Genomic DNA, 18,353 nt, shown 5'->3' on the forward strand with positions numbered 1-18,353 from the left:
GAGAGAAATACTGTAAAACTTTTTTGATTGATAGTTTAGCTGTTGTTGTTAGCTGCTTCATGCTGCTCTTCTCTCTAGACTCCTACTGCTCCCTGCAGCCTGTCTGTGAGTTGCCAAGAAACGAGTCTCCGCTCTTGCGCACGGCTAACTCTGACTAGAGACAGCCTTTAGTTGACGCAAGAAAGCTACTTTCTAACCCTAAACTCACTGTACATTAGCTAATATTTCCAGTTTTATGTCTGACACGATTTGTTAAATTCTGACACCAATTTCATTCCACAAAATTATGCAAATTAACCTATAAACTGATAAGCATGACAGGACAAGTTTTCATTTTCTGCAGCTAACAGACTAACGGTTCACTTTTTTAAATCCCTAGCAGGGGTATTCAACCTTGGTCCGCAACCAGGTACTGCAGGGGGTTCACTTAAATATTTTAAATTCATTTTAAAAAGTGGGAAAATATTAGTTTTATTTCAGTGTTTTTATGAATATCGCTGGCAACATCAGAATAAAAAAAATTACAGTAGACAAAAGTATGAAAAGGTACTATCCTAATAATTGAGCAAATTACACTCAATAGAGCAGTTCAGAATTACGTTGTGAATTGCTTTTAAATTCTTGATCTTGATTTGAATTGGCCACGCCCACAGGAAGCAGAATCTGGATTTAATTTAGAATAAAGGAAATCTGAATGAATGATTCTAAACATCATAGAACATGTTATTTTGACATGTAGCATAAGGTTGAAAACGATTCTCCTAAAATAATTTTAAATAATTTCAGTGGTCTGGAAATATTATAGGATCATGTTATGAGTTGTCTTTAATAATTTATAATTCCCTTAATGATTAAAAAAAAATATATATAACAAAAAGATATACATTTCCCAGAATGGATAAGATCAAACACTACAGTATTGAAGGGAACAATCTAACATCTCATGACAAAGAAAAATGTAATAAAATATTTGTCAAATTAATGAGACTCATGTTTCACGTCACGGTTGAATTGTTATTTTTCCTATTCACATTCTGCTTCATGTGGGGTGTGGTCAATTCCAATTCATTGTTTTCAATTCAGGAATTCCGAATTGACCTCAACCCTGCTCTGCAGATTATTTCAGAAAAAGAGACTTGACCGGCTTCCTGGCGCTGTGTGGAGCCTGAAGATAGAAAGCTGTGTGTCTGTGTGCCCTTGTTGGTAGAGCTGGTAGGACCTTAGGCTGTTGGTGAACGGTGCAGTATACTGCAATGCAGGAGGCCTTTAAATCATCTCTGTCTATCTATATGACCATCGCTTTCTTTCGCTCTCTTGCTCTGTCTCTCATATCCATCCCACCCCCTTATCTCACCGTCTCTTTCGCTTGCTCTCTGAGGGGGCGGTATCAGCTAAGGTGAACTGGGAGAAGAGGGTCTGATTTATGGGGAGATGGGCCAGAGAATCAAATTTTATTGGTCACATACACATGTTTAGCAGATGTTATTGCGGGTGTAGCGAAATGCTTACGTTCCTAGCTCCAACAGTGCAGTAATAGATAATACTTCACTACAATACACATATCTAAAGTAAAAAAAGTTAAGAAATATATAAATATTAGGACAAGCAATGTTGGAGTGGCATTGATTAAAATACAGTAGAATAGAATACTGTATATACATATGAAATGAGTAAGGCTTTATGTAAACATTTAAAGTGACTAGTGTTCCATTATTAAAGTGACCAGTGATTCTATGTATATAGGGCAGCAGCCTCTAAGGTGCAGGGTCGAGTAACCGGGTAGTAGCCGGCTAGTGATGGCTATTTAACAGTGTTGGGATCGGCTAAACTTCGAACATTGAGATATTAAATAAATGATAGAGACAAAGCCTTGAATAGAAAGAGTTTGTAAAAAGCCAGAAGGCTTTGGAATGTGTTTGATGGAGGAGAGGAGAGCGATGTGTTGATATAGGGAAGACAGATGGATATCTGTGGGTCAGGAGGTGAGGGGGGAGGTCAGTTGCTATCTGACAGGGTTGCTATCTGGTTACCTTCTTTCCTGTGGAGCCATAAACTGTAAGGAGGAGGAGTGTCTTAAGTAGGATGTATATAAACTGTGGTGTCTGAAATGTTTTGCTGTCTGATTTTCAGCTGTACAGAACCTTTGGGAAGGCTTAAACTTGGTTAAAGCTTCTCAAGTGTCCGTGGGTTATTTACTCTGAAAAATAAGAACCGAACAACAGTCTGATGGCCTTGAGATTGAAAAACAGCTTCTATCTCTCGGTCCCAGCTTTGATGCATACTCTGATTTCATACTCTTCCTGGGGAGCTACAGTTGGGTAGGGAGGAAGTTCATAGGGGTGTTCTTGGGGACCTCAGAATTTCAGGAGCGAAATTGGGAGGGGCTGGTGGACAAGATTATGGCTAAGTTGTCTAAATGGTGGTGCTGTTGCCACTGATGTCTTTCAGGGGAAAGGTCCTGCTCACTAACAACTTGGCTGATTCAATTCTCTGGCACAGGCTGATCATGTTGGACCCCCCCACAGACTATGATCAAAAACCTGAGTGAAGGGACCAAGGACTAGTGGGCAGGGTGAAGGCTTTCTGTCTACAAGCTGCACAGAGACTTCTGTAGCAGCAGGGGGTGTGCTGGTGAGACACTGCATGGGCTGTTCTAAGGAGGGCAGGGGGCCTTGGATACGACAGGCACTTGTTCCTGTTGGATCTTGTGCAGGTCATTATGTCAACCATTACTCCGTTCTACATCGCTGTGCTTAGGGTGTGGAAAGAGACTCAACTGTTCACAGAGACGTTTCACAGCCTGGAGCCTTGTGGCTCATCCATGTTCCACAATCCCCTCATCCGGAACAATGTGCTGACCTCTGCTAACTTGTGGGCCAAACCTGTGAGAGCGGGGTTCACAAGGTTGGGTGACCTGAGAGAGGAGGATGGATGGAAATCTGCTAGCGACATGGGGAGGCTTCCTCCTTAAAGTCCTCCAGGCTGCTGCAACAGGTGGTGGAAGGGGGTCCATGCTACTGGGTTCCTTCAGAGAGTTGCTGGGAAATGGGTAGAGACTGGGCCGAACACAAGCCTCTCTCTCTCGCTGTAATGACTCCATGGCTGACTGCAGTGGTGGCAAACAGAGAGGAGAGGAATCTTTAAAGCACTTTACTGAAGCACGCTGAATTTACTGTGCGACAATTTGTAAGTACAGTTTCTAACCTCTGTGTCCCTCTGTCTGTTTACAGATCCATACACAACGAGATGGAGAAGAACAGGTAGGTCGAATCCCACATCAAGGTCTCTGTCTCTTTCTGTCTCTCCGTCTGTCTCTCCTCATTCCCACATGGATAGTTAGGAGCACCAGAGAGAGTTATTACTGGAAAATTAACAGTGCAGAATGCAGCCCGGAGGATAATCCTACTGCTTATCCTACAAGGGACCACTGGTCTCTTTGGCCTCTCCCTGGCTGTGCCTGGTCTCTCTTTGGCCCACTAACACAATGCCAGAGGAGAGAACATTGAGACTCATTCCCTCTGTCAACTTCTGTGTGTGTGTTCGTATGAACCCACTTCAACGCCCACCACCCTGTCTCACCCTGTCTCAGTCCAAGTCCTCTGTTACAGCCTGCCTGGTGGAGCTGGCCACTGTGTAACCTGACTCTGTCATGTTATGGCATCCCAGTGTTCTGCCCTTTGGACTAGTTCATACTAAGCTAAGCCTCAGGCCAGCTGAGGAACATCACCTGGATGTGTTCCACTCCGTTGTGTATTTGTTTGTCTCCAGTGTGTTTATTGGAGAGCGAGAGGGGGTGTGTGTGTGTTTTCCACGGTGGCTCAGTGTCGCTCTCTCACCCAGGAGCATTAGAATAGTTATTACTCATTCATGCTGCAGTTGAAATTGATAAACACATACTATGATCTCATATCCCTCTGGAGTACTCCCAGTACCAAACATTTTCCATACACCTAGCCTTGAGCTTCAAATAACATTTAAAATGTTCTCAACTAGCCCACATTTGTGCAATTTTTTTCAATTAAAGTTCACCCCACTCATGCACATGTGGCCTTTGGGGTGCACGCAAGCATACACACACAAATATGGTTGTACCTCCTCACGCCTGCCTGTGTGTGCATGTAGCAGCCTCCAGTTGGAGGTGTTTTATGTGTGTTGTGTAGCAGGGTCTTGTGGTCACCCACCGACACATCTTTAGCTGCACAGCACAAAGAGAGGTGGAAGTGAGGAGAGGAGATAAAGGGGGGGGGTATAAATAAAGGGATACAGAACAACTTAATGTAAATCTAGTGATCACCACACCTCTCCTCTGTGTTTAGTAACAATGTTGTTGAAATGTACATGGAACTACAGATGTCAGATCTTAATTTGATCGCTGAGAATTTTCCTTCTGCATTAGGTCATTCAAATGAGCCTTGTGAATCCCTGAACATGAGCAGTTCTACATGAGCAGTTCTCTCTCTCCATGCGGGGGCAGTCGAGTCATTGAGATCAGGGTTTGCTATCAAAATAATATTCTCTCTCTCGCTCGCTCAAACACTAGGCCTAGGTCCTAATACTGCAACATTCAAATGTACAAACAAGTATCTTAAATTCAGCCATACACATCAACAACTGTCTTTTTGTATAGCTTAATAACGCAAGGTAGATATTGGTCTCCACTAGGCTACAACATACAAGTGTCAAGTGTTTCCTAAGGTTATGAATGAACTGTCAAAATAGACAATTTGTAAGTCGCTCTGGATATGAGCGTCTGCTAAATGACGTAAATGTAAAATGTAAGTTGAATCTGGGTTGGTCTAGCGGTTAGTGCCGCTGCCTTCACGTATAGGCTTACCGTGTTGCTGGGGGTTCCATTCCGGCCCATGCACTTCTGGCACAAATAACGCAATCCCGCTGATTGACTTGATTAGTTACACATTTCAAATGTGGACAGTCAAGGGATATTTTACCCCTGATCTTGATAAGAAATTACCATATCAGACCGTTTCGGATAACATAAATAGGAAACAAATGACATAATAACAATAGGCTACACCAACATTAGTTTCCATTCATAGAAAGTGTCAAGTAAATTGCCACAGTAAACAAGGAAATTAGTTGTTCTATTGTACGGAATTCTTGTCAATCGCCCTTAGTCTGTTTTAAACAGGGCTACGCTGTTCCGATGACAACACCAACCAGATGGTGAAACACTGGTTTTGAAGTTCGCAGGCGGGGCTACCTCATCACGTGGCCATGACCGACTCATGTACGCTGCACAAATAGGACTAGGTAACCGCAACATCTTTTAGGGAGTGGTAATGAGGTTATCAAAAGTGGTTGTAATTGAGATCAGCATTGTGGGTGAATTAGCTGCCGATTTCAATCTAGTGCCATCGATGGTTGCAACTTGCAATAGGCCATTTGATTATATTCCAACAGGCTACATTCTGTAGACTACTCATTAGCCTATCCATTGTCATATAATACAAGGTGTGAAAACCTATAATGGGCTACTGTTTGTTTCACTGGCTGAGTTGACAAGCTCATCAGTAGATTGACAGATGTAGGCTTACTGTAGAGCCATAAACTTTCCTCCAGTGTGGATGCTCGCCCACGTTTTATAGTTAGCCTATGTATAATTTTTATGGTCTTTAGTGTGGATTGGAAGCCTGTATTGTGTGGCTTTAATATATTCATTTTGTCAAGCTGTCAAGATGTTTATGCATTTGAGCCTATCCAATGACGATTTCGTTGAGCTGAGACACTTTTCTCTGATGTGTAAATTCAGACTATTCGTTTTACTTCTTGAAAACATTGAAATAAATGCAATTAACCCCCCAGAGTCGATGTCCGCGCCCCCGCAGAAATATAATTAACATAATAATTTTTTTAAACATTTAAATCCTTGTGTTTAAACTAGACATACAATGAGCTCAAATTATTTAGACAGTGACTTTGTGTTTGTTTTCGCTCTGTATTACAGCACTTAGGATTTGAAATGAGACAATGACTTTGAGGTCAAAGTGCAGACTGTCAGTTTTAATTTGACAGTATTTTCATCCATATCGGGTTAACCGCTTAGAAATTCCAGAACTTTTTGTACATAGTCCAAATAGAAATTAATGGTAAATAATGTATTGTCATTTTGGAGTCACTTTTATTGCAAATAAAAATGGAATGTTTCTAAATACTACATTTAATTTGGATGCTACCATAATTACGAATAGTCCTGAGTGAGTCATAGATAATGATGAATGAGAGTTAGACGCACAAATATTATACACCCCCCCCCCCCCCCCCCATGTCTTGGGGGTATGATATTTGTGCATCCTCTATGAATACTGATGATACATAGGCATGTTGTTTTGAATTACTTTGTTTTAAGCCTTTGTGGTGGTTTATTTCTGTATTGTCAAATTAGGAGAGACAAACCTATCACACAAGTCAGAGTTATTCTTAAACTACATCTTTAATAATAAGAGCTTTGCAATAGCACTGACATGTCAACGATTCACCATTTTCTAATAAACCGTTGAGAGTGACAACACAATGGCTACTGAGATCTTTTATAGCAAAGATCCACCCCCTAGTCGACATAACAAACCACAGATATTAGGAACAGTTCACAAAGGGAGACTTTATAAATGAGAAAGGAGTATCCCGTAGCCAGATAGCATTCGCTATACATTATCGTTCCGTTTTGGCCCTAAGACGAGGTTGCTATCTTGTTTCTGTTACTCCTAGCACAAAAACACCAACTCATCCAATTGCATAAATCAATTGTCAACTCTAGATACACTCATCTCAAGTAAAACCCCTTCTTGACCCCACTCCTGGACAAGCTCACTGAGGGGAGTGAGTCTCTAGGTCATACACTATCCCAGGATAAGTGCAACATCAGAGAGGACATACAATGGTTCCAGAAACTGCCATACACCTCCCCCCAATGCCAAAGGAGGGAGTGACTTGCGCACAGACATTGTGGAGACAAGTAATTGGTTCCCCATTAATCACGCCATCCCTTCACATGGTTTAAGAATAGGTAAAGACACATTCACATATGAAGACAATATTCCATCCTGTCCTCTTCCCTTTCTGATATTCTGCATAGCACCAGGGACATGTAAAATACAAGCCTGACCTCTCCCCTCTCTGGGCCCCAGGTGACTGAGCCCCAGCTGAGGGAAGAAGTGCAACTGCCAACACCAGAGTAACAAGTATATCACATTACATTTAAGTCATTTAGCAGATGCTCTTATCCAGAGCGACTTACAGTAATGAATGCATACATTTCATTTCATACATTTTTTTCCCCGTACTGGTCCCCCGTGGGAATCAAACCCACAACCCTGGCGTTGCAAACACCATGCTCTACCAACTGAGCCACACGGGACCGTAAGCATATTATGCAGATAAGACATCTTAATTATCTATGTTACCCAACTAATTCTGATTCATCCACCACACCTTTCCCAAACCATAGCCCGCCCCTAACCTTAATCACTCGGAATGAATGCCTAAACTGTTAACCCATTTTTATTTGTTTCTGTTTGAACTTTGTAACCACAGAGAATTAATGCAGCAAAAATAGACATTTGTTCATGAGTCAAAGTGCAGTGGGCCAGATTCAAACCCATGCTGACTCTGTAACCCGCTGTAACCCGCTGGACCAAATAGGCACTGATGTAACCAAAAATGTATTCTGCTTATTGCTTGCCTTCAACATATATAATAAAAACAATTTATCTTAAAAAAAAATGTTTCCGTAATGAAAAATACATCTACCCCCTACAAATGTCAATTTATTATAACCCACATAAGAACTTACACGAGATGTGCTGTAGTCCTCAATGTAGGTATACTGTAGGTATGGTACTGCACTGTATACAAACACCGCTTCTGGCTGCCCCCTGGTGGCGATTCTTCTAAATATTTCTTCAAATATAAAAATTCTCCTGCAACGAAAGGGTTCAAATTAAGATTGGACATCTGTATAGAAGATGATTCCAGTGTACATGTGACTTGGTTTACCATGGTTGAAAATAATCAAATACATTCCTCTTCAAAATGGACCTACATGTCTTCAAAAAGTGTTTGTTGCTTAGGCCTACAACGCACTCATTCCCTTACCAGAACAGATTAAACATTTCTGGAAGACTGTTTGATGCAGTCCATTTCATTTATAGAGTCATGAGAAGGTGCAGGTCCTAGGCATGCACAAGTTTGTGGATGAAAGTGATCATAGGTCAGGGGTGAAATTACTGCAGAAGAGCTACAGAGAGCTAGAGAGCTGACTCCATGTGAGATGAACAATGACTGCTGAGAGGGTTTAAGGGAACTGATGAAATTATGCTTCTCCCTCTCTCTTTTGCTCTCCCTCTTTCTCTGCAGAAGAGCACACCTACGGCTGTGTTTAGAGCGATTGAAATCCCTCGTTCCATTGGGACCAGACTCCAACAGGCATACCACCCTCAGCCTGTTGATGAGAGCCAAGAAACACATCGGGGTGGGTGTGCCAGGAAGTAATCGGTTCCAAGTGGTTTCTGTTTCAAGAGGGCAGTTTGATTGACTATTGTAGAGGTCAGAGGGAGCTTTTCTGTTTCTGCCTCCGCTAACCCCTTGGCATGGTTACAGCAACAGTTGACTAAAACAAAAAGCCATCTGTTAGCCTGGCTAGCTAGAGGGTAATGAGTATAGCACTAACTCTGGTGAGTGACTGGTGTACAGCTAGGTTTGTTGTAGAGTACACTGCTCAGTTGGTTAGGTGATGAGGGTGGAGTGAAGTGGCAACTTGTTAAAAAGTAAACCCTGCATCACTCAAGGACCAGGGTTGCCTACCCTGTAGAGCAGGGATTCCCAAACTGGGGAAATGCCGTCGGGGGAACACCAAATAAAAATGTGGTTCACATTAAAAAGAAAACTTGTTTTTATTATTATTCTCGCCTGAGTAGTCTCATTTCACTGCCAAAAATAAAATGAAACCATCTAGTGTTCAGAGAAATAACAACACAATGTCAAATACAGGTAGCCTAGTCAAATAATTAACATCCAATCACATTAACCGTTACTCTCTAGCGGGAATTCCACTAATGATCTGTATGTTGCCAAACGTAGCTGCTGCTCATGTTGGTATCTGTACTGATGGTGCAAAAGCCATGACAGGGACACATAGTGGGGTGGTAACGCGCGTGCAAGCAGTTGCTCCCGTCGCTTGGGTACACTGCAGCATCCACCGAGAGGCTCTTGCTGCCAAGGGAATGTCTGACGATGTCTGACACTACAGTGAAAATGGTTAACTTTGTTAAAGCAAGGCCCTTGAACTCTCGTGTATTTTCTGCGCTATGCAATGATATGGGTAGCGACCATGTAACACTTTTACAACACACAGAAGTGCGCTGGTTTTCAAGGGGCAAAGTATTGACACGTTTTTTTTTATTTAGAGATGAGCTTAAAGTTTTCTTTACTGACCATAATTTTCACTTGTCTGACCGCTTGCATGATGACGAGTTTCTCACACAACTGGCCTATCTGGGTGATGTTTTTTCTCACCTGAATGATCTGAATCTAGGATTACAGGGACTCTCCGTAACTATATTCAATGTGCGGGACAAAATTGAGGCTATGATTAAGAAGTTGGAGCTCTTTTCTGTCTGCATTAACAAGGACAACACACAGGTCTTTCCATCATTGTATGATTTTTTTGTGTGTAAATGAACTCAAGCTTACGGACAATGTCAAATGTGCTATAGTGAAGCACCTGAGTGAGCTGGGTGCGCAATTAAGCAGGTACTTTCCTGAAACGGATGACACAAACAACTGGATTCGTTATCCCTTTCATGTCCTGGCTCCAGTTCATTTACTGATATCGAAACAAGAGAGTCTCATCAGAATTGCAACAAGCAGTTCTGTGAAAATTGAATTTAATCAGAAGCCACTGCCAGATTTCTGGATTGGGCTGCGCTCAGTGTCCTGCCTTGGCAAATCGTACTCTTAGGGCTAGGGGGCAGTATTTTCACGGCCGGATGAAAAACGTACCCAATTTAAACAGGTTACTACTCTGTCCCAGAAACTAGAATATGCATATTATTAGTAGATTTGGATAGAAAACACTCTGAAGTTTCTAAAACTGTTTGAATGGTGTCTGAGTATAACAGAACTCATATGGCAGGCATAAACCTGAGAAAAAGTCGAGCAGGAAGTGGAAAATCTGAGGTTGTAGTTTTTTCAAGTGATTGCCTTGACTGTATACAGTGACTTAGGGTTCATTTTGCACTTCCTAAAGCTCCCACTAGATGTCAGCAGTCTTTAGAACGGTGTTTGAAGATTCTATGGTGAATTTGAAGGGAATACCAGCTGTGGTAAACTGGTGTCCCATTATAAGGCATGGGCTCAAGTCACGCGCAATGACTTGGGAGCGAGCTGAGTTCATATTCACTCCTAAAGAGAACAGAGAGGTCCGGTTGGAATTTTATTCAAGGTATATCATAAAAACAACCTAAAGATTGATTCTATACATCGTTTGACATGGTTCTACAAACTGTAGTATAACTTTTGACTTTTCGTCTTGACTAAGTAAGCACGCGCGTAGTGGATTTGGATAGTGGACCTAACGCGCGAACAAAATGGATTATTTGGAAATAAATATGAACTTTATCCAACATTTATTGTGAAGCTGGGATGCCTGGGAGTGCCTTCTGATGAAGATAATCAAAGGTAAGTGAATATTTATATCATTTCTTAGTTTTATTGACTCCAAGATGGCGGGTTTCTGTTTGCTAGTTGTTAGTGTCATCTGGGCTGTACTCAGATTATTGCAAATTGTGCTTTCGCCGTGAACCTTTTTTGAAATCTGACAAAGCGGTAGCATTTAGAAGTGTATCTATAATTCTGTGCATAACACTTCTATATTGATCAATGTTTACAATGAGAATTTACGAACTATGTGTGCTCATTGTGCTCTTTCACCGGAAGGTTTGGAGGGAAAACATTTCTCAACATTACGCGCCAATGTAAAATGCTGTTTTTGGATATAAATATGAACTTTATCGAGCAAAACATACATGTATTGTGTAACATAATGTCCTAGGAGTGTCATCTGATAAAGATCGTCAAAGGTTAGTGCTTCATTTAGCTGTGTTTTGGGTTTTTGTGATGCATCTAGTTGCTTGGAAAATGGCTGTGTGGTGTTTCTTGTGAAGTTTATGTCCTAACATCATCTAATTTTATGCTTTCGCCGTAAAGCCTTTTTGAAATCGGACAATGTGGTTAGATTAACGAGAAGTTTATTTTTAAAATGGTGTAAAATAGTTGATTGTTTGAGAAAATGGAATTGAGATTTTAGCTGTTTTAAATTTGGCGCTCTGATTTTCCACTGGCTGTTGTCAAAATCAATCCCGTTAACGGGATGAGAACGGGAAGGGGTCACCAACAGGTTAAGACACTGATGCCCTTTGCAACCACGTACCTATGTGAGAGTGGATTCTCGGCTCTCACTAGGATGAAAACTAAATACAGGCACAGACTGTGTGGAAAATGATTTAAGAGTGAGACTCTCTCCAATACAACCCAACATTGCAGAGTTATGTGCATCCTGTTCTTCGTCACTTCCCATGAGCCGGGTTGTGACAAAAACTCACTCATTCTTATGTTTAATAAATGTATAGTGTGTGTGTGTGGGTAGCAGGCTTACAATGATGGCAAAAAAACATTTGAGAGTGCGCTGACCCTGGGGCTAGAGGGGGTACACAGCTGGAGGTTGAATGTTTGAAGGGGTACGGGACTATAGTTTGGGAACCACTGCTCTAGAGGAACCTGTCTGTCCATGGTTAACTATGTGTGAATGAGGCCAGTACAGTATATTAAATGTAACTGTCCAGATGTCTAAAATTGTAATTAAGTATGTTATAGTGCTGAGCAATTTACCAAAATGTAGGTTATTTTCAGTTTTTAAACAACTAATTGACCGACGTCGGTACAATTATTTGAATTCCATTTTGTAATTTTTTTTTGTGAGCTCAATGCACACATTGCACAGCTTCTCTAGAGATAAATCCGATCCAGTCTGAACTGTGAGAAGTAGTAGTGATTTGTAGTTTTCAACAGGCCAATATTCTACATAGTTCCGCGCATAAAACGTGGTAATTAACTAAAATTGCCAATATCCATTGTACATTTACTTGTCCGGTCTCTGATTCGTTCATGATCTAAGTGATTGATAGTTGGTATTCAGCAGTCAAAAAATATGCCTTATTTACTTTGAAGAACTACAAAATAGTGATTTTGTTAGGCAGCTGCTCTATAGAAATGAGATGATGACTTAGAATGAAATAATAAAGTCATCAAATAAAACAAATAATATGCACATCTGAAATATTTTATTAAAATAATGCGAATAAATGATGATTAATAAGTGGTAGTGGGAAGTCACTACCATCATGGGACTTTTATTAATAGTTTTATTCGGTGTTAGAGCATTCCACCCAAATAATCGAAATCGAAGAACCGTGATAATCTTTTAATAATTGAACCCGAAACCGAATAGACCAAAAAGCACTAATCACTCAGCACTAGTTTGTTAAAAAGCAGCTTTTCTGTTGGAATGGATGGGTCGACATTTATTTGAGTATGAGTTAACAGAATATGAACGTTTAAAAGTTAGATTTTCACTGGCCAGTTAGCACTGTATGTAACAGTGATACAGTAAAGTGAGGTCAGAGGTTGCAGGAGGGCAAGAGGAGATGTTAGCATGTCTTAAAGTAGCTGCCACAACGTGCACACACACAATACACACACAAAGTGAGGCTGTTGTCTGACTGTGTAATGCTGTCTGACTGTATGTGTGTGTCTGCTGTAGCGGTTGGAGGAGAGCGAGCGGAAAGCCCAGCATACCTTAGACCAGCTGCAGAGGGAACAGAGGCACCTGCAACGACGTCTGGAGCAGCTAGGGGTGGAGAGAACACGTATGGACAGCACAGGATCCACCGTCTCTTCCGACAATCCTGACTCAGACCTGGGTGAGCACACACGTCACACATGACCAAAATTAGCTGGCACTGTAAATCTTTTTTGTTGATGGCCATGGCTGTTATGTTCACCAATGTATCGATAAAAGACACTGTTCAGTGATGTAGGCCGTCATTGTAAATAAGAATGTGTTCTTAACTGACTTGCCTAGTTTAAATAAATGTTACATATGAGAAATATGGTGCATCCCACATTGGTAATCCAAGGCAGTTCTGTTGTGGACACAGTAGAGATTACACTGGAGCTGCCGTGTGTTTTAGGGTGATAGTATTAATCTGTAGTGTGTGTGTGTGTGTAACAGAGGAGGAGCTGGATGTAGACGTGGAGGGGACTGACTACCTGCTGGGGGATCTGGAGTGGAGCACCAGCAGTGTGAGTGACTCTGACGAGAGGGGAAGCCTGCGCAGCAGCTGCAGTGATGAGGGCTACTCCAGCGCCAGCCTGCGCCTGCAGAACCAAAACACTCAGGAGACCGCCAAGCATTTGGGCTGCAGCCTATAAGAGCACAGCCCTCAACCTCTGGCCCACGTGCAATGGCGTCCCTCTATCATCAAGTTAACTCGCACCCACCAACCAGTCTCTGCCAATCAGACCTCACTCCCAGCAGGACTGGCCTTCTGACAAAGCCCTCTCCTCCAGCTGTATTCCACCTCTCTTTCACCCTCAGACCTCCCAACACCTGAGACATCATCATCCCATTTCAACCGTCCATCGGCCAACCAAAATGGAAGATCAGTCTCTGGTACTGCCCATTCAGAGCCTCTGGTTCAATAAGATGAGTAGGATTTGGAAGACACTCCTCCATCCATCCCTTTCTGTGTCCACCACCTCCCTCCCTTCCTGCTCTGCTGTTTGTTTCAGTGTAAGAGCAGAGAGGTGACTTGACTGTTTTCACGTATCCATGCTGTTTCCCCCTTCCAGCATCCGAGAACGAAAGACTTCAGCTAGAGAATGTTATTACAACACTACACCTACACCTCACTGCCCCCCCCCCTTCCTCCCTTCGACCCCCCCAGCTCTAGCTCCCATCTCGCCCATTTCTCCAATGAGACTGGCCCCTCCATAGGTGGTGGTACAAACGATCGGCACATGGATGGTATTTAGCACTTAGAGACAGTATAGGAAGGGATTGTCTGGGTCGAAAAGCTGTGGTCATTGTAATCAATATACTGTTTGTCTCTTTAAGACATTGCAGCTATTGTAGTAATGTTATCAGGTGTAGTCTATTAGTAAGTGTTTATGGTAAATAATTGTCTACCTGCACTGTCTACATGTAAAGTCCTCACTGGGAGTTCTACAACACTAAGCATGGGTGTGATTTGATGTCATCCATGTTCCACAACCACTTCATTGTTGCGATCGGCAGCAATACATCATCCCTCTCCTCTACCTGGCTTAGCGGTTGGATAGATACCTCCATGTTTTTGGCTCTTATAATGGGGGGCTATTACATTTTAGTTTTTATTTTGGCATACCCTGTACTTTCAAATCCACACCTGCCATTCTGAATTTTTATGATGAAAAATAAGTTGAGGAAAAAAACTTGTTTTGAAGAACAATGTGCAGCATGAGATTGTTACGGGGTATCTTTTATCTTCCTCTCTCTGATGACGGTGGCGTCTAACTCATCTTTTAATGTGATGGTCTGTGTTGCTGCTAGTCATGTCCTGTAGCCAGTGGTAGTCACTTGAATATGTGCTGAAGTTATACAGACAGACAGTAAGTTACCGGTAATTGTTGAAAGTAGACCAGTGGAGGGATTAAAGCACATTCCATGTTCGAGAGAAAGGCCAGATGGAGCATTACCTTCATCCATATTTATGAGGGAGTGTTTTCAGTTTTTAAAGCCAGGAAGGATCTAGCTATCTGCTTCAGGTTACCCACAAGCAGAACACAACAGATGTGCTGACTTGCTTTGCCTTTGGGTCAGAGCACAGTACAAGGAAGATAAATGTCTTGTGAGTTTGTTCACCTCTGGAAAGAAAAGAGCAGAAAGGCTACTGTACACTAAAGATACTCTCCTCTGCCTTGTCTATATACTTAGATATTGTTTATGTAAATAGTTTACACATCTGTTTATCAAAAAGTATTTATATTAGATGTAAATATATAGATATATCTATTTAATTGGTTGTCGCTTTACAAGTTTTTGTTGTGAGGGTTTCTATGTGTGGTTGGTTTGCACAGCATAGTCGATCCAGAGCTTTTTAGATCTGGAATTTGTGCCTATAGGCTTTTGTGTCCTTTCATAATTGGCACGGTGCTCCTAGAATTGAAATTGTTTTATTTGTGGTTGATTATATTTATCCATTTTAAAAATATATCCTCTTTGTCAACAGGTAAATAATGCAAAAAAAAGTATTAATATAAAAATGTATTACATTGAAAAGAGGAGCTGGTGTGTGTGTTTGTGCTTTGGCATTGCTGTGACGGTGGGAAGCTACAGTGGGCTTTCTCCCTTTGTGCCTGGGGGCCTTAAACAAAATGGCTTCTCCACCCAAGAGATTATAACACATTGTAGAAAGAGCAGGGATTGGTGGGTTCAATAACCAGGGGATAAGATGGGGAGGTTTTCAGCAGCATTTGAATGTAGTCGACTAGCCTATAATATATCTCCCCCTGCACTGTTGCAGCACAATGCCAAAGGAACCTCAAACTGTGTCACTGCAGAATCTCGTTAGAACGGGAAGACGGTTGGTACACCAAAAAAATCCTTAAAAAATAGGAGTATGATTGTTTAGTCTATTTGTGTGGAATGCAGCACTTCTATGTAATTTTAAACCCCTATCCAAAAAGAGAACGATGTAGTCATACTAGAAGGGGAATGTTGTGAATTGAGTACACGACTGAGACTGGTGCTATGGGGCAGGTGTATGTACGTCTTGTCACTGTCTTCAGAGAGAAACTATAATGGTTTGGGAGAGGGAGGGTTGTTTTTAATGGGAAAAAACTGTTGCATTTCTATGGATGTTTTTATTGGTTTACTATTAAAAAGGTGAAAAACAGTCTCACTTTTCAAAGAAAAGCTAATGTATTATTAAAGCTAAGCATTATTGTCTGTTATTGGGGAGCCACACACTCCTCTCCTTCCCTCTCTCCCTGTCCATGGCCTGTTTTATACGTCTTCCACTCCTACTTGTGTGTGAATGTGACTCCCATAGAGAAGAGATCCTGATTCATTTCTATGGTGTTCCCCCCCCATCCTTCACATGCTGTGGGCCAGCCACCATGGTGCAGAGGGAGCAGACTGGGCTGTGTAGTATAGCTGCAGCTGTCCTCCCTCCCTGTATAACACTCTGTTAACACCCTCGGTGCTTCAGCCTCTGCCTTAAGAGCAGGTGTGGATTCTTAAAAAATAACAAGAAGATCAATGCAGTTGGCTTCTGTGTAGTCCAGTGTAAGCTATATAGGATATCATCCTGGGAATTCTCTGTTTTGTTTTGTTGTGTATATTTGGGTTACGTTCGTACGAAGTGGCTTAAGCCTTAAAACAGACGAATGTAAGAGAACCATAGTAAAGTGTATATATTATATACGTTCATATATAATATAGGTGTAGACATGTTTTTATCACAAAAGGTCATTATTTTCATTGTAACTGTGTCTCAGGTGTTGCTCTCCCTCTCATACGCACACACAGACATACACACGTTGTCATACACACATCAGAACAGACTCTGCCTTTTTGAAGGCTTAAAAAGGGTTTATGTCAAACTATAAAAAGGTGGCCGTTTTTCTGCACACATTTTTTTGAATTGGGATTTTAAACATTGTGAAAACAATCTTTGGGAAGTGTGGTGCAGTCATTTCTATTTGCCAGTGATATAAAATGAATAAAAACATTTGAAAGCCTTGTTTACCTAGCTACTTTCCTTGTCTTTGTGTTCATGGTTCATTCTGATTATTTGAAATATGTATTTATTTCCGCTTATGCTGATATGTGGCTGACTTGCTTACCTTAATTGAATGCACTGACTGTAAGTTGCTCTGGAATAGGGTGTTTGCTAAATGACCGTAATGTAAATCTAATGCAGAACATCCCTATATACTATAGTAGTAATAATCCAAATTGGCGATATAGGGGATCTTCAGCTTTGCTTGGAGACCTTGTCAATGTGAAGGAATGCCAGACAGGAAAACAAAGCTACCATCTTGGGAGGTAATCAAAGCTACAGTGAGGGGAAAAAAGTATTTGATACCCTGCTGATTTTCTACATTTGCCCACTGACAAAGAAATGATCAGTCTATAATTTTAATGGTAGGTTTATTTGAACAGTGAGAGACAGAATAACAACAAAAAAATCCAGAAAAACGCATGTCAAAAATTTTATAAAATGATTTGCATTTTAATGAGGGAAATAAGTATTTGACCCCTCTGCAAAACATGACTTAGTACTTGGTGGCAAAATCCTTGTTGGCAATCACAGAGGTCAGATGTTTCTTGTAGTTGGCCACCAGGTTTGCACACATCTCAGGAGGGATTTTGTCCCACTCCTCTTTGCAGATCTTCTCCAAGTCATTAAGGTTTCGAGGCTGACGTTTGGCAACTCGAACCTTCAGCTCCCGCCACAGATTTTCTATGGGATTAAGGTCTGGAGACTGGCTAGGCCACTCCAGGACCTTAATGTGCTTCTTCTTGAGCCACTCCTTTCTTGCCTTGGCCGTGTGTTTTGGGTCATTGTAATGCTGGAATACCCATCCACGACCCATTTTCAATGCCCGGCTGGGGGGAGGTTCTCACCCAAGATTTGACGGTACATGGCCCCGTCCATCATCCCTTTGATGCGGTGAAATTGTCCTGTCCCCTTAGCAGAAAAACACCCCCAAAGCATAATGTTTCCACCTCCATGTTTGACGGTGGGGATGGTGTTCTTGGGGTCATAGGCAGCATTCCTCCTCCTCCAAACACGGCGAGTTGAGTTGATGCCAAAGAGCTCCATTTTGGTCTCATCTGACCACAACACTTTCACCCAGTTGTCCTCTGAATCATTCAGATGTTCATTGGCAAACTTCAGACGGGCATGTATATGTGCTTTCTTGAGCAGGGAGACCTTGCGGGCGCTGCAGGATTTCAAGCCTTCACGTCGTAGTGTGTTACCAATTGTTTTCTTGGTGACTATGGTCCCAGCTGCCTTGAGATCATTGACAAGATCCTCCCGTGTAGTTCTGCGTTGATTCCTCATCGTTCTCATGATCATTGCAACTCCACAAGGTGAGATCTTGCATAGAGCCCCAGGCTGAGGGAGATTGACAGTTCTTTTGTGTTTCTTCCATTTGCAAATAATCGCACCAGCTGTTGTCACCTTCTCACCAAGCTACTTGGCGATGGTCTTGTAGCCCATTCCAGC

The 18,353-nt window shown here is 41.8% G+C and overlaps 1 protein-coding gene across 7 annotated transcripts in view; it reads left to right on the forward strand.

Annotated features, from left to right (window-relative positions):
- mxd1 (MAX dimerization protein 1) overlaps window positions 1–16,868 on the forward strand; it is a 33,439-nt gene extending 16,571 nt beyond the window's left edge. For 6 of the 7 annotated variants that reach the window (XM_014161639.3, XM_014161638.3, XM_014161644.3 and 3 more), the window contains exons 4-7: window positions 3,231–3,260; window positions 8,374–8,488; window positions 12,836–12,995; window positions 13,307–16,868. In XM_014161639.3, the coding sequence (XP_014017114.3) occupies window positions 3,231–3,260; window positions 8,374–8,488; window positions 12,836–12,995; window positions 13,307–13,506 (505 nt within the window). In that variant the 3' untranslated portion in view covers window positions 13,507–16,868. The remainder of the gene's footprint in view (window positions 1–3,230; window positions 3,261–8,373; window positions 8,489–12,835; window positions 12,996–13,306) is intronic. The other variant, XM_014161640.3, reaches the window with a different exon arrangement.
- Window positions 16,869–18,353: the final 1,485 nt, after the last annotated feature.

Source organism: Salmo salar, chromosome 20, assembly GCF_965601325.2.
Source record: "Salmo salar chromosome 20, fSalSal1, whole genome shotgun sequence".
Lineage (NCBI taxonomy): Eukaryota > Metazoa > Chordata > Actinopteri > Salmoniformes > Salmonidae > Salmo > Salmo salar.